Genomic DNA, 15456 nt, shown 5'->3' on the forward strand with positions numbered 1-15456 from the left:
AAGAGGGAACAATTACCTCTAATAAAATCTATTTTATTGACTGACGGAGAGAAGGAGAGAGGGAGGGAGGGAGAGAGAGAGAGAGAGAGAGAGAGAGAGCTGACACAGTTTTTTGATTGGATTTGATTGCAGTTGAGTTTTTTTGTATATCACACAAAAGAACAATAAAAAAGAATCACCTCAACAAATGATTCAAACTTGACTTGAGCTGAAAACACGACCCTGGCATGAGTTCATTTCACCTCGCCTTTTTTCATTGCAAATGAGCAGGAACAAATTGTCACAGCTCAGCGGTGTGATTTTTAAAAATTCTGCTTTGTTTCAAGATAATTGGATTTGTTTTGAGAAAAATCCTCACACAACAAAAATAAGTCTAAAGTTTATTCAAAAACTTGAAAAACACACCGGCACGAACACACACAAACTCTGCTCCTCAATTAGCTGCAACAGGAAGCTCCGACACCGACTGACACGAGCCAACAACAACCGGCACACATGGAACGGGTGTAAGTACCGGAGCGCCACAAAGGCAGCTGATGAGGTGACAGAAAGCGGTTTGATTGTAACACTGAACAAACGGTGGATTTGATTGCAGTAATAAGCAAATGGTTTTAACAGGTGCAGGCGTAGCTGGGGAAGTGTACAATTCGCAAACCCTCCTCATTAGTAAGCAAATGAATTCAATCACCTCTCTTTGGTAAGCGGCTTGATAAATCCCTGCAAAGTGGTGTCTGGCTTCAACCACAGCAAGCAGCTTTAATAGATGCAGAGCTGCTAATGCATCATTCTCATTGACTCTTGTGCTCGCCATTCCGCTAAGATCAGCCTGAACAAAATCGTTGGTCTCCAGCAAACAAAGCCAAGTCAATGAGGTTGAGGCTCCGCAGGCACCAGTGAGGAGTATTTTTCTTGCTCTGGCTCCAATAGCTTTACAAATTTTATTCATACATCCCTGGAGAGACGGACTGCAGTGTGAGCTCGAGGAAGGGGGGGGGGGGGGAGGGGGGGGCAGGAGCTCCAAATGGGCAGGGCAATGCCTGAAAATGCAAAATCTAAGGAGACAAGCTGTGTCTTCCACTGAGGCTAAAAGAGAGCCGGGGGCAGCTCCTCTGGCCCTGAGACTACTACAGATCAGAGAGAAGCAGTGTAGCACCATTACTACCACCTGCTGCATCACTGTGTGCTCATGTGACAGTGTCCACAGCAGGGTGTGACCACCAGAGAGAGACAGAAACAGGAAGACGGCGAGGAAACAGACACAGACTTCTGCCTCGAGTCTCCATCTTGAAAAGAAAAGAAAAAAAAGTCTTCAGTGAAGCGGTGGCATTCGTAGCATCAAAGGCCAATTGATATATTTGTTGTGTTAGAGCGGAGACAGAAGTGCAGCATTCGGCAGCAGCTTAGACTGAGTCAAACACAGACAAAACTAATCTCTCAATGCCTGGCAACAAATCCACTCTGCAGCCCTAATCAATTCGTTAGACAGCCTCCACTTGAACACATACATGCATACATGCACACATCCACACATCCACACATCCACACACACACACACACACACACACACACACACACACACACACACACACACACACACACGTGAGGAAGGCACCACGATGATTAGCTTGTCCCACTTAATCACTTCCTATTAGAGGCACCTGCTAGGCTGCAGCCGCCTTGTGTGATTATGTGCAATCATAGAAATGTCACATTTGAATGATAGGCAGCATGAGACGACAGCTCAAAACAAGATGCGCCGCGTATTTACATCATGGAATCAGCAGCTATTCTCATACAGAAAATATTCCTAAGTCTCACAATATCTATACATATATATATCTATATATAGATATATATAAGAAACATTGACAGAAGACTATATAATCTCTCACACTTAATTTTGCATATACCATGCAGGCATATAAATACACACAAGCACCCACACTAGGCTGGAGGGGGGGGGGGGGGGGGCTATCTGCTGTGGATAAAAGACATCCCTTATCAGCTTCCTCATAGAGGGGCTGGGAATGAAGGCATTTACTCAAATGAAAGAGGCAGCTTTTGGAGATAAGCCGAGAGAGACGGAGCTCAACTAAGCTTTCAGATTGGACTGGGCCTACAGAGGGAACAGAGGAGGACAGGAAAAAAAAAAAAACAGAGGGAGTGGATGGACGGACCGACGGACGGATGATAGATGGGTGGATTGTTGATGAAGTGATGGGAGGACGGCGCCGGCTCTTATTTGGTGCCGTGTTGTGCTTTGAGGGAGATGCGTGCATACAGAGGAGGAGCGCTTGGCTTTTGTCTCTAGATGGAAGTACTTATATAAAGCGTATTTAGAGGATGTGGGTGTGCAAGCTATTGTGTTGACCCCGGTGTTTTGTCTGTGCAGGCGTGCACATGCGCGTCTCTACCTTCTGTCTATCCCCGCGCTCGTAGCTGGCCCTGTCTGCACAAGCGAGCTGGCACATCTTCTCCGCTGCGCTGGGCTGTGAGTGGCGCTAGAATAACCCACTTCAAAGAGACCCATTGTCACACACTAATGTGGCGAACGGCAGCTAGCGCCACAGAAATCAGCACACACTGAGACTGGATATTCCCTCTGAGATGAGGGAGGAAGGGTGGTGTAGGAGGAGGAGGAGGGGAGAAAAAGAGAGAGAGAGAAAGAGAAAAAGAAGAGAGAGAGAGAGAGAGAGAGGTTTGTTCACAAACACACTGCTGTGCCAACATTAATCATGTAGACTCTCATAAAATCATTAGAGCTGATCATTCCCAGTCAGACTCTCTCCACAGCGGCTCAGTACTGACGAAAAGAAGTGAGAATGCCAATTTCTGTTAAAGATGCAAGCCAGCACACACACACACACACACTCAGAAACAACACACACAGACACCTTTGTAGTGCAAAATATCAAAACAGAGAAGTGAGGCAGCCGAACTAAACAGCAGGCTTTAGATGAGTCGTGCACAGATCTTGTACGTATTCTACATGTCTGATATATAAATATTTTTTCCTTCCCAAAAAACATGCACTGTGTGTATTTATATACTTTTTTTTTCTTTTGCAATTTTCAGCAACTCATTTACGCATGTGCGTATTCACATACCGCTTGCGTTTTCTCACTGCAGTGTGATTACACAACGAATTTATGCCGCTGATTGCATTAAAGTGTGTGTCGGTGTGGGTGTACGAACAAGACTTCCTGCTAGAATTTATGTATTTGTGTTTGGGTTTTTTTTTCCCCCCATTTGATTTATGTGTATTATGAATTGCCGAAGCGTGTTCCTCCGTGCACAAGCTCTGCCAATTTGTATGTGTCCCCGCCTGTGCGTGTGTGTGTGTGTGTGCGTGTGCATACAGAAAATGCTTACTATATATATTGCTGATTGCATCTTGTGAATGTATGTGTGTGTGTGTGTGCACAGGAAATGCAAACTATATGTTTTGGTGATTGCATTTTGCCAATTGATTTATGTTTATTCATTTGTTATTTAGGCTCAGCTGAGTTCAATATTTGTGTGTGTTTGTGTGTCAGCAAAAAAAAATTTACACATTCATTTGTGTATATTGTGCATTTTTACAGTTAATTACATTTTTTTCTTAAGACACCAATCCTGAATTTTCTCACTGCATAAATGTAAAATCCATTCACATACATAATTAAACAGTGAAGAGATTTTGGGTTACTCAGCTTCCTTTTTTACTTCAAACATTACAGATGTAAACAAACCTTTAACTGTGTAAGAAAACATGAGTAACTTTTTATTTTATTGTTTATTCAGGGTGCATTTCGTGTATTCTGTGGTAGGGCAGCCCTCTTGTTGAATTCAGATCTTTTTTTTTTTTGTCTTTTGGGTGCTTGTTTGTACATCCACCATTTTCCATATGATTTGCATTTGTGTGTATGTGCGTCCCGGACAACGGCTGGACATTAATTCCCAGCCACCTCAATTAATCTGGCGAGCGGCGGGCTGTTAAACACTCATGAGCTGGCGTGCGGTACAGGTGGAGGTCAGCATCCCGACGGCTAACAAAGAGCTGGAGCAGAGACAGCCATTAGAGCTGGATCACCGCGTCTTCTGTTTACACTTACCACCGTTTACACACTAGCTGCTCTCTATTACGCGCATTAGACCCTGGAGTATTGCAGATCGCTGCTCGGGGTACCGGGTTCTGATGGCAGGAGCTGACTGTAAAATCGATGGCCTTTGTTACTTTTTCAGCCGCTGATTGTCGTGCTTGGAGAGACATGGCGGTTATATAGACAGTCTGGTTTGATGACTTAGAAATACACTTGAGACAGAGAGACAAGTGGGAACTATAGGAGAGAACAAGAGAAATCTCCTTTTTAGATTGTCTTCCCTTTATGTTTCAATCCTCTCTCTTTCCACCTGTCTAACTCTTTCCCTCTCTGTCTGCTCCCTTCTACTTTAAAAGCCTTTAACTCTTCTCTCTCTTCATTTAAGTCAAGGTTAGACCATCCAGTGAAGAACTAGTCACCCACTTCAGCTCAAAGCTGCCTGACCTGCTGAAGACTGATGAATTCACAAGCGCAGAAAAACACAGACAATCACAAACAAAGACACACACACACACACACACACACACACACACACACACACACACACACACACACACACACACACACAGAGGCAACACTGGGAGGTGATGTGCTGCCATTTCTCCTCAAGGCCTCCATCTTTAGCCTCAGCACCGGGGGAATCAGAGGGTAAGTGGTGAGGTTTTGGTGCCGAGTGCAGCATGGGATCATTTCTCATGTTGTCAGAGCTCCCGCTGGGCCTCACATATGTCTACAGCTCTTAGCATTCTGAAGCCATCACTTCAGCAGGCGGGCCAATCAAACCCACGCTGTCATTTCTGTGAAATGACTTGAACCGTCACTCACACATAAGCATTTTCCCCACAGGGGGGGCCCCGAGGCCAGAGAGGGGCACATACGAACCATGCATACAAACGTCATACGTGCAAAGGCCATCATGTATAATTCCTGCCACAATCCAAATCACAATCTTACATTCCACTTCAAAGAGCATACAAGTGTGTGTATATAAAGAAAGAATCTCATGAATATTCACGGGTTTCAGGTGAAAACAGAACAGCACAGAGTAGGTACCATTACAGCAACTTCATTGACTTGTGACCTCTGACCTTTGACATGTCTGAAAGGCGCCTGCAGGGCCACGTAGACAGGTCTAATTATTATTGCAGCCACAGTCCACCCACTCACCCTGCTCCCCCACCGCTTCTAAATATGATTCACGCACACAGAAATCCACTCTAAATACTGAAACATATTTACATACAAATGTGGGCATTTCACTCTGAGTTCTGAAGTGTTATATCCCTGTATGTATCTCGCTGCATGTACATTTTGTGTCAGCGACAGTGGAGAACTAAAGAGAAATTCATGGTTTTCCCCCGTTCTTCCAAATGCAGGAAGAAGAAACTCTATGATGAAAAAATGAAATGCATTCTTCTTTCTAGTCAAAATCTGGCACCCCATGGTACCCACAATGCAACCAACAATTTGGAGGTCAAAAGTTTGTGTGTGTTATGCTAGCAGCGGCTAAAGTAGCCTCGCGACGTCAGACTCAGGCAGAGATTAGGAACAGAACAAAGGTCAGGTAAACTCACTTCTTTCCAACCTTTAAAACTCGGCAGAGTTTCCCTTTAACGTTATGCAATCACACAGAAAGATATCCGTCAGGCAAGAGTCACATGCTCTTATTTATGTGACTCTCGTGGCAGAGTATGTGCTGTAGAAGCTGTGACTCAGACTCGAATACCAACATTTCATCACGGATCAGCTCCTGAACAGCAGAGGTTGATGATATGCAAACATGAGAGAGCTTCCATGAATAGAATCTGTCTTTAAACATCACATCACCTCCTGGACTCAACTTTACTGGGGAAGATAAAACAAGATCAAGAATCAGTGACTACAGTGAGACTAACAAAAAAAAAAAAGAAGTAGTATGGAAAAGGAGTTTTGGAGAGATAAACTGTCCCATTGTTCCTGTTACCTGGAAGAAACGGCTGACTCACATTAAAGTGAAAAAGAGCCACACACATGCATCGACTCCTGCATAAACGTGGAATAGAACTTTAATCCAGTGGGACAATATATAAAATGCAGTAAGATGAGAAACAATAAATATGAAATAATATATATTACCATTTGTGGTAGAGCTAGACACTTTCATTCTCGCAGGAGTCTTTAGAGAGATGACGCAGACTAATAGGGGCTGAGGCAGTGAAAAATAAAGTCAGTTTGACTACAGATTTGTCATTCGAGGTGGGGTGTTTGTTGAGCTAATAGAGCAGTGGGTTATTTGTCTCTGCTGTGTGTGTGTGTGTGTGTGTGTGTGTGTGTGTGTGTGTGTGTGTGTGTGTCAGAGAGAGAAGGTAGAAGTGGGTTGAGCAGGAGCTTGGAGAGCTGCCACCTTCATCCCTCTGGCCCACGAGGGATGAGCGAAGAGACAGGAGGCTCGGCAGGTCCATCCATCATAATGTCTCATTGCCTCTCAAGCTTTGCTTTTTTGCATGCATGTGCACAAACACACAACACACACACACACACACACACACACAGACACTCAGGCAGTCGAGACAGAAGCCCACAGCTGCTATTAACCGAAAACACGCAAATGTTTTAGCAAAGCACGCACTAGAGGAGGAGCGTGTTCCTCAAAGAGGCTGATGGTTTGATGATGTTACAGATGTGGAGTTGGTAGGAAGTGGACCAAAGCCCTCAATCTGACAGCGCTGCCTATTCATTAACCTCCTCATTTACACCCCCTCCACCTACAGGGCCACTTCAAACAGACATGCTATTGCTCCGTGTTGCTTGGGAACCCCTCCAGCCTCCACACATTAAAGCTGGAACCAAGGGCAAGTGGACACACACACCTCAAGGTCAAGGACTGGAAGTTAAGCTGGATATTGAGATGAGGTTTGGGTTCCAAATTTGGGAATGTGCTCTCAATGTGTTTCTCATACTACTCTCAAAAAAACCAAAAACAAAACATACATAAAACATACGTTTTCAAAGCGATTCTTTTTATTTTCTGTCAGTCTATCATAACCTCGCTTTCAGGGTGGGGCCAGCCCCCACTGAGTGGTCACAGACAATAACCCTAACCCCATGTAATTAGCCCTGATCAAGCTTCAACCCTGTTTAGCGTAGATTAACCCTGCTTCCCATGCACCCCCCCCCCACCCCCACCCTAGATCTTGCAGATAAAAACAGCAGTGGAAGAGGAAGAATGGCACCCAATCCCAGAGGTACAAGGCCTATAATCAGCCCTCCCACAGTCCCACAGCCTGTCCACTGCTTCGGGGCCCGGTGGGGGGTTGTGGCTGGATGGATGAAGTGAGACAAGGTTGAGCCCCCACCTCCACCTTTTTTTTCCTCCTCAGCTGAAACAGTGGCTGCTTCTCAGGAGGCAATGGCACGGTGAGTAATTGCAGCCATTGTTAAGGAACGGCTGTTATCATCTGGTACTGAGGAGAAGCTGCAGCAGCAGCCACACGGCTCCCCTGTGACCCACCAAACCGCTTTTAAGACGTTCTAATGGCCACGGTGAAATCAGCACAAGACAAAGGCCTGGGTGGTTAGGGCTCCACTTGACAGTAGAGCTGCTTTTTTATGAGCTGGCTAAAAGGCCAGGAGGGAGAGAACACCCGACACGAGCGAGAAGAAGACAACATTTCAGTCAAACACCTCGACGCTGAAGGCTTGGGTGCCTCGAGTGCATCCATCCTCACTGGTGGAGGGATTAAAAGGTGGCGTTTAGAAGGAGAAGTAAATATCTGAGGAAATGCTAATGTGGCATCCATTTGCATGAGTCACTAGCCAATGTACCGAAGCCATTTTAAGAGCACCAAAATCTCAAAGCACCCCACAATCTCATTACAGGCGAGATCCATCACCTCCAGAGGCCTGGTGTGCCTCCAAGTCAGAAAACAAGACTATCTGTGTATTCTCTTTGGATGCCTGTAATAATCTCATCCTTTTCATTCTCACATTTTCTCTTTCATTTGCTGCTCCTCCTCTCTGAAATGGAAGGACGGACTCTGACATGTAAGGATTTTTTGGCAGGAGAAAGGAAGACAGGATTGAGCCGCGGCTGTAATTCAGTGTTTCAGGTGAAGCATGGGAACACAGCAGCGCAGGTCCATTAGTTATCCCTCAGCTCAGCCCACACAAAAGGAAAGTACACCTTTATTCTCCGATACAATCGCAGATAAGACGGACTTCATTATGCAAATGCAGTAAAGAAGCTCTCTTTTCTGGATTCAGTGGGTCACTTTATCAAGCTCAATCAAAAATATCAAATACAGTCTAGATTTTATACATTTTTTCAACCTTAAAAAAGTTGAAGAAATCCAAAAATTGATTTTCGACCTCACTCCTTTAATAGGTCACAGAGGGTAATCATTTTTATCAATAAAAACAAATGGACTTCTGATTTTCTGAGGGCTCAGTGGGAATTCTGAAAATAACTGTTTATTGATTATTTTAGCTGCATATCTGAATCTGTTAGGAAGAAAATCCTTTAGAGGCCACGCTCTTTACATTTCATTTCTAATATGCACATAACCTCCCATCACCCTGTTCACACACTCAAATCAATACCTGTTTACAAATAGCCAATAATTCCAGCACAGTCAATTTTAATGAAAATGTATTTGCTCATAATTTGCTGGCTGAGGAAATTGTTGGAATTTATTTTGCTCGGTCAGATCACCGTGGGCCTATTTTCTAACAATCGAGGATGCTGTTGGACTTTCTCACGTTTCAAAAGAGAAAACTAAAAACATAATCATTTCTCTCCTAATCAATAAGTAGCCTGTACTTATTTTCAGACGGAAGACCAAACTTCCACTCCTAATGAGGAGGCTGAAGTGTCCGTCACTGCTCACCAGTCAGGACGCACATGTTTGGTTCTGGAGGATTTAATTTGAGCCCCAAAATAACTTGATCGATACAGTTTGAAATCTGCGACCGTTCTCGCGGCGGATAAACGAGTGGATAAGCGATCAATTCATCAATTCCACGTCAATTTCAATCATCTATTTGAGCGCTCAGCGTGCGCGCGCGATTAATTACCCTACAAAAAAACCCCAAAAAACAAACCCCTCTGTATTTCTAACATTCCCAGCAGCCACTGTCCGCGCGCCCGGCCCCATCACTCATATGTTTTGAGAGATATCAACACACTTTAAGATGATTGTCTCTCTAACAGCAGCGCTGCAACATTTCTCTACGCCGTGAGATTTTCTGGCAGTCTTCATTAACGTGTCACAGACGACTGTACTCACAGCGCAGCCACACTGTCAGCGGTGAAGAGCGGAGTATACTGAAGGTGTTCAACACTTACCGATCAGCATCGTGCGTCCAGGACCGTATCCGCGTGTCTCCAGCTCGGCGTGTCACCGTGCGTAAAAACGGTTAATAAAAATTACGCACTTTTATCCCCAGAGAGAGAGAGAGAGAGATGGAGAGGGAGAGAGAGAGAGAGAGAGAGATGGAGAGGGAGAGAGAGAGAGAGAGAGAGAGAGAGAGCGAGAGAGAGAGAGAGAGGGGGACATGCACGACGCACAGGTGAGGTCTGGACGCGTCCTGTACTTGTACAGAGCCTGGAAATCTGCTGGAGCCAATTCCGACTGACTTGTTCCCCTCTCTTGTCTCTGTAATGACAACTCTTTCTTTGCGGTGCTGTATCCTCTCTTTTTTTTCTCCCACGTTGTTTTGGCGACCAATCCCGGGGAAATCTCAGATCCTACTGATGCGCGTTATCCTTCAGTTAAAATCCTATTGCTCGTGCTGCTGCTCCACTTGGCCTGAAGGAGGCGAGGAATGGGGCTGTTGGGAGAGGAGCTGGGTGTAATTGCCTGTTCCTTCTCTCTCCCTCTCTCTCTCTCTCTCTCTCACACACACACACTGACTCACCCACTCTCTCTCTAGATCTCCCACAGACCTGTCTCCTCGTCTCCCCTTCCTCTCTGTAGTCCTACCTCTCTCTGTCTCTCTCTCTCCTCCTCCTCTCAGTGAACACCTTGTAAGTTGACAGGAATGCACAGATGGGGAAATTAGCAGCTATTTTTCATAGCTATCATACCTGTACAACTTGGCAGCACATTATCCTACTAGTCAAACTTAAACTGTCTTACAGGACAGCACTATTACTGATGTGTTTCACTTGTGTGTACATCCTGCCAAGAAGCCAAAGAAGAAGAAAAGAAAATGAGTAGGGGGTGGGGGGGCAATGGAAGGCACTGAACAGCTTCGGGTGGCAGAAGCATGATAGGAGCACTGTAAACATTAAGGGAGAGAGAGGAATATTTCCTCAGACAGCCTTCCATTCGTGCTCTCATAAGGATGATTTGTGTGCACTTGTCAAGGCAGCTGGCTCGTGTGCACGACAGTGTGTTAGCGAGAGCGACGTGAGAGTGACTGCAAGTGATGGGTTCTCACAGCCATCTCTCTTGCCAGTCTGCTCCTCCTTTGTGTTTCTTCTTGTCGATGCATCATTTGGTGGAGTTGACACATATTCTGGGATTCGCAATTGGCTCGAGAGCACGGAGAGCCTGCTCGTATTAAATTTATGTTTGTTCAAATGGTGTGTGCGTGGATGTGTGGATGTGTGGATGTGTGTGTGTGTGTGTGTGTGTGTGTGTGTAAGCATAGATTGTGGGTTGAAGAGCCTTGGTGCAATGCTAAGCTGTCCTGGAGCAATGCCAAAGCACATCTCCCCTGGTGCTATCAGGAACTTAATTATAGCATTAAATTGCTCCCTCTCCGCCTCTCTCCCGCTCTCAGTTCACTTCCCCTTCTTTCCCCCACTTCCTGCGCTCTCTCTCTCTCTCTGTCCCTGTCTCTCTCTGCCTTTATCTCTTGTTGCTCTTTTTCCATTTTCTTGCACTTGCTGGTTTGGCAGAAATGCCTGCTGGTGCTGCTGTGTTCATGTCATCCTTGTGAGAAAAAGCCTTCAAAATGTATCTCGACTGCTCCTGACATCCACTGTGCAAGCAGAAATACTAAAGGTTCATCGGCTCTTCTCTATTCTGCATCTAAATGTTTTAATTTCATACTTGCATATCAACAACGTATTCATGATTCATGGTGTTTATCAGTTTGTTACGGTGCAGGTGTAATATTGCAAGTGTGGATGTGGAGCGCAGCAGCAGTGAGGGGTGGTAGAGATCAGATTGCTGATGGAGAGTTCCCCTTAAACATGACATATTGCCTCTGACAGAGTGTTATGTGGGGTGTGAGTTACCTTTCCCCTCCAATCCAGGTTTCTGTTCCTCGCCATTCACCGAGGCAGCAGTGGACCCACATACTCTCCCCTGGGGCAGAGTGGAGGACACAGGGGCAGCTGCTGTCCTGCTGCCTCATGCCAACCATCAGCCTACTGACTGGCACGCCAGAGCCAGGGCTAATTAGAAACACGGGAATGGCTCCAAGCTTTGCATCGGGCAGCTTCAGTTAAGACCATTTGTTCCAGCCTATATGTTCTATATGTAAAAAAACTCTGGGAACTCCACCGTAATAAATGGTTACATCTCTTAGTGGGTGCAGCTGGACTGTTATAAACTGTTCAGTTTAGCAAATAATTTACTGTACTATCTAGTCTTAAAAAATTATTTTCCTTTAAACAACAAAAGCAAGCTACTGGAAAATATGTATCATGCTAATTATGTTGTTCCCTTCCATGTGAATACTATAGCCTTGCTAATGGCATGGCTCTATGCTGGTCTGTCAGTTAGTCTACCACCTGGTCTACATTGAAATATCTCTACGACAACTGGATGGACTGCCATGACATTCATGGTCCCCAAAAATAAATCCTAATGACTTTGGTGAACTTTGCCTTTTGTTCTAGCACCAGTAAAAAAGTTTTACAAATTCCTTGAAATATCTCAATAAATACTTGATGAACTGACACCAATTTCTTCCCATTCATGGTTCCCAGAGGCTCGATTCTAATGACTTTGGTGACTCTAACTTTTCCTCTAATGCCATACTGACATTATTGATATCATATTTTTTATTGAAGTAATTCAATAATGTTTGGATGGATTACCATGAAATTTGTTACAAAGATTTATATCCTCCGCAGGATGAATTCAATTGCCTTGGTGAACCTCTGACTTTTCATCTAACTCTGTCCTGGGGTCAAAATTTTAATTGGTCCAGTACTTTGTCTAATGACAAAATATTAACTAAAGTAGTCAATGTGGTAAATGAGACATGTACTTGTACTTGTTTAATGTTAATTAGCAAATGTTGCTAAACTAATGCTAATATGCTAAACTTAATAAGTAGGTGAGCATGGCAAATATTACACCTGCTAAACATCAACATGTTAGCATTGTCAAAGTGAGCATTTTAAGATGCAGAGGTTAGCATTTAGCTCAAGGCAAAACATAATGCTGCCTGGATCACATTCTCTGTTCACATATGCACTTACACTCATTATCCACTCTGGCAATATAATACTTTAGTACTTACTTTAGTTGCTATAATACTATTTAATTATAATACTTATAGCAACTAAAGCATGATTCAGTTTTTTATGATTATGGTTTAGAACCCATAGCACTTGGTTGGAGTTGTGGTCTCGTTTTAACACTGAAACTATAAAATAAAATATAAATAAAAAATAATAAATAAATAAAAATAAATAAAAAATGTTGCCATGTGTTGCAACCCAGGTGTTATTGTAGTACTTTAAACGTCTTAAAATTGTCTTGAAATTGTATTCTCCTTAAGAAGTCTAAGACTGAGATTAAAACACGTATTCTTCTGGATGAGTAAACGTTGGTTTTTTAGTGTTAAGGATTTGAAAAACTGAATACTTCTAACTGTGTGCTAAAGGTGAAAATTGTTTAAACTAAATATGAGTGAAAACCTTGGCAACAAATTCAATAATTTCTTCGTTAGTTTGGGCCCTGACCTTGATGAAGAGATTCCTGAGATAAATGCTAATTATAATATTGATAGTTCTATTATAGATAACCCCAGCACCGTGTATTTGGGTGGGGTGGATAAATGGGAAATTATGTCAATAAAAATAAATAAATGTAGGGGGAAAAGATCAATGAATAGTGATGGCAGGGACATGTCATTACTCAAGAGCATTCTGTGTGGTCAAGGCATTTACGTATATTTTTGATTTGAAATATATCATTCACCAGAAGAATATTAAAAAATATAAAAACTTCTGAGTGTCATTCCACTGCTAATGGAATCAGCAGAAGAAATAACATGTAAATGAGACAATATATGGTGGGAATTTTTGTTGATCTTTAACAAGCATTCGACAACATAGATCATGAATTGTTAAAGAAACAGGGATGTTTCAGTGGATACAGTGAAAAGAGAAAAAAACAGACGAAAAAACAAACAAGGGGGGTTGATCTCTTGCAATAATTAATAAAGAGGTTAAAAAAGAAATAGACTGTGCTGAAAGTGAAAGAGTAAATAAAAAAAAATGTCATTATTGATCACAAGCTGGAAACCACACATGGATAATGTGAAATCTAAACTATAAAAATCAGTTGCACTTCTAGACCTGCAACAGAAAAATACAGTGTTTATTCTGCACAGCTCAGTTATTGTTCGATACATCACCTTCTGTGTAGAGATTTGGGGAAATGCATGTAAAATTCATACAGAACAGAGAAAGGAGCCTTAAGAATTATGAACCCTCAAACCATCTGTGTCTTACAATTACAGACATTGAAAAAGGATGGCATTGTAGGCTGTAACAGTCCTCAGATGTTATATAAATCTAACCACTACCAAGAAAGAGTTGTTATAAAGGAAAATTTATGGTCAAGAAAACAAGACACTCAACAAGTTTAAAGATTCACAGATTCGCTTCTGTTCAAGGGAAACATTTATGCAACTTGAGACTGAATTTTAAAATGTATAAAAAAATCATTATGTTTAAGAAAAGTTTCAAGACTAACGGATAGAATAAGTAAAAGCACATGTTTTTTTGTTAAATGGCATTTGTTTTGAAAATGTTTGAGTCACTTCTTGATTTATTCACTTTGAATAAGAAGTGGGATACATAATGAAGTACTTGGTGTCTTGGTGAATGTAGAAGGGAGGACAGAATGAGCTTGGGCTCCAGCCATCTCCTTTTCAATCTCATATAAGAGGACATTATTATCAAAAGATGAACTCCAAGGTGCAAGATGAATGTAAGAAAGTAAATGTCAATTTGAAAAGATATGTTTTTTGTTTAGTCTGATTTTTCTGCATTATTGGAGCGATCAGCTATTATATTTGAAGTACAGTAGCTACTCATTTAAAAAACAACTCTTAAACCAAGTGAAAAATCACAAAATTAGCTTCACTAGCTAACTTCACTGGCAAAGAATATTTTCAAACCTAATACTATATTACTGACAGATTTATCAAGATGATAAAATTTTTGCAGAGCAGATCCTGAGTCAAAGAGAACATTTGTTCTTGGGATAAAACAGTGATCAACTCAGACTGTGATAATTTGACTCATTTTGAAACTGCGTCATAGTAAAGTAGAAAGTATATGATTTTATCAAACTTGCTCATTTCAAGTTGCCATGGTGTAACTTTCTGTACTGCTGGACGGGGCAAATAATGTCACGATTGTTTCTCTTCATTAGTGGGGGGACGTTGAATCTGCAGTTAACACTGGTGTTAAAATACTAATGGTATTTACTGGGTTGCCGAGAGCCAAGTATCTATGGTGATGAGTGACGGACCCTGGAGAGAGGAGAAGGTCAAGCTGTCACCCTCAAGTCAGAAACAAAATTGTGTTGTCTTTCCGCAGCTCTAGTGCTAGTGGAGAGAGTTGGTGATTTGAATGCACCAAGCAGGAAGATGCACACATCTGTGCACAGATGTTTTTGTCTGCAAATAGTAACGGGAACAAATGGTGGATTTAAAGCTAAAAGCACACATTTAAGTGAAAGATAAATGTGAGACTTGAATGTTGCACTGTTGTCTGTTTACAATGTTTGTGTGATTCTCAGGATGGGAAGGTGGAAGCTACAGAGGAGGTGAGCGCCTTGTAATTATCATGCAGTGTGTGTGAGCGCTGTAGCATGCCGGCACTGTCACGGCAGTGCCATGGGTTGGTTTTGGGGTGGTGATGGGTGGGTGGAAGGGAGTGGCGGGGGGCGTTGGGTGCTCCGCGACAGTGTGACAGCGAGGGCATGAGAGTTGAGGTTGAGGGAGGAAGAGGAAGCGTGAAATATGGAGATAGCTGCTGTCACCTGAGGAGATGACAGTGGGGGTATGGTGCCACGCAAACTGAATACCATGTGACATCTTGGCGGTGGCATCTGAGCGTCTCTATAACATTCTACCACCCGCCTCTATTACCTACATATCCCAACTTGCATTAGTCATTAACAGATGGCAACACCCC

The 15456-nt window shown here is 43.0% G+C and overlaps 1 protein-coding gene across 3 annotated transcripts in view; it reads right to left on the bottom strand.

Moving 5' to 3' along the window:
* Positions 1-15456, bottom strand: part of znf385c (zinc finger protein 385C) — a 130393-nt gene that overhangs the window by 39100 nt on the left and 75837 nt on the right. The window contains exon 1 of one of the 3 annotated variants that reach the window (XM_023403196.2): positions 9406-9547. The exons of the other annotated variants lie outside the window; for them this stretch is intronic. Within the exon in view, the coding sequence (XP_023258964.1) occupies positions 9406-9415 (10 nt within the window). The 5' untranslated portion in view covers positions 9416-9547. Of the gene's footprint in view, positions 1-9405; positions 9548-15456 lie in introns of those variants that run through there. 3 annotated transcript variants of the gene reach the window in all.

This window comes from Seriola lalandi, unplaced genomic scaffold, assembly GCF_002814215.2.
Source record: "Seriola lalandi dorsalis isolate HSWRI2012SDOR001 ecotype SW California unplaced genomic scaffold, Sedor1 jcf7180002054065, whole genome shotgun sequence".
Classification (NCBI taxonomy): domain Eukaryota; kingdom Metazoa; phylum Chordata; class Actinopteri; order Carangiformes; family Carangidae; genus Seriola; species Seriola lalandi.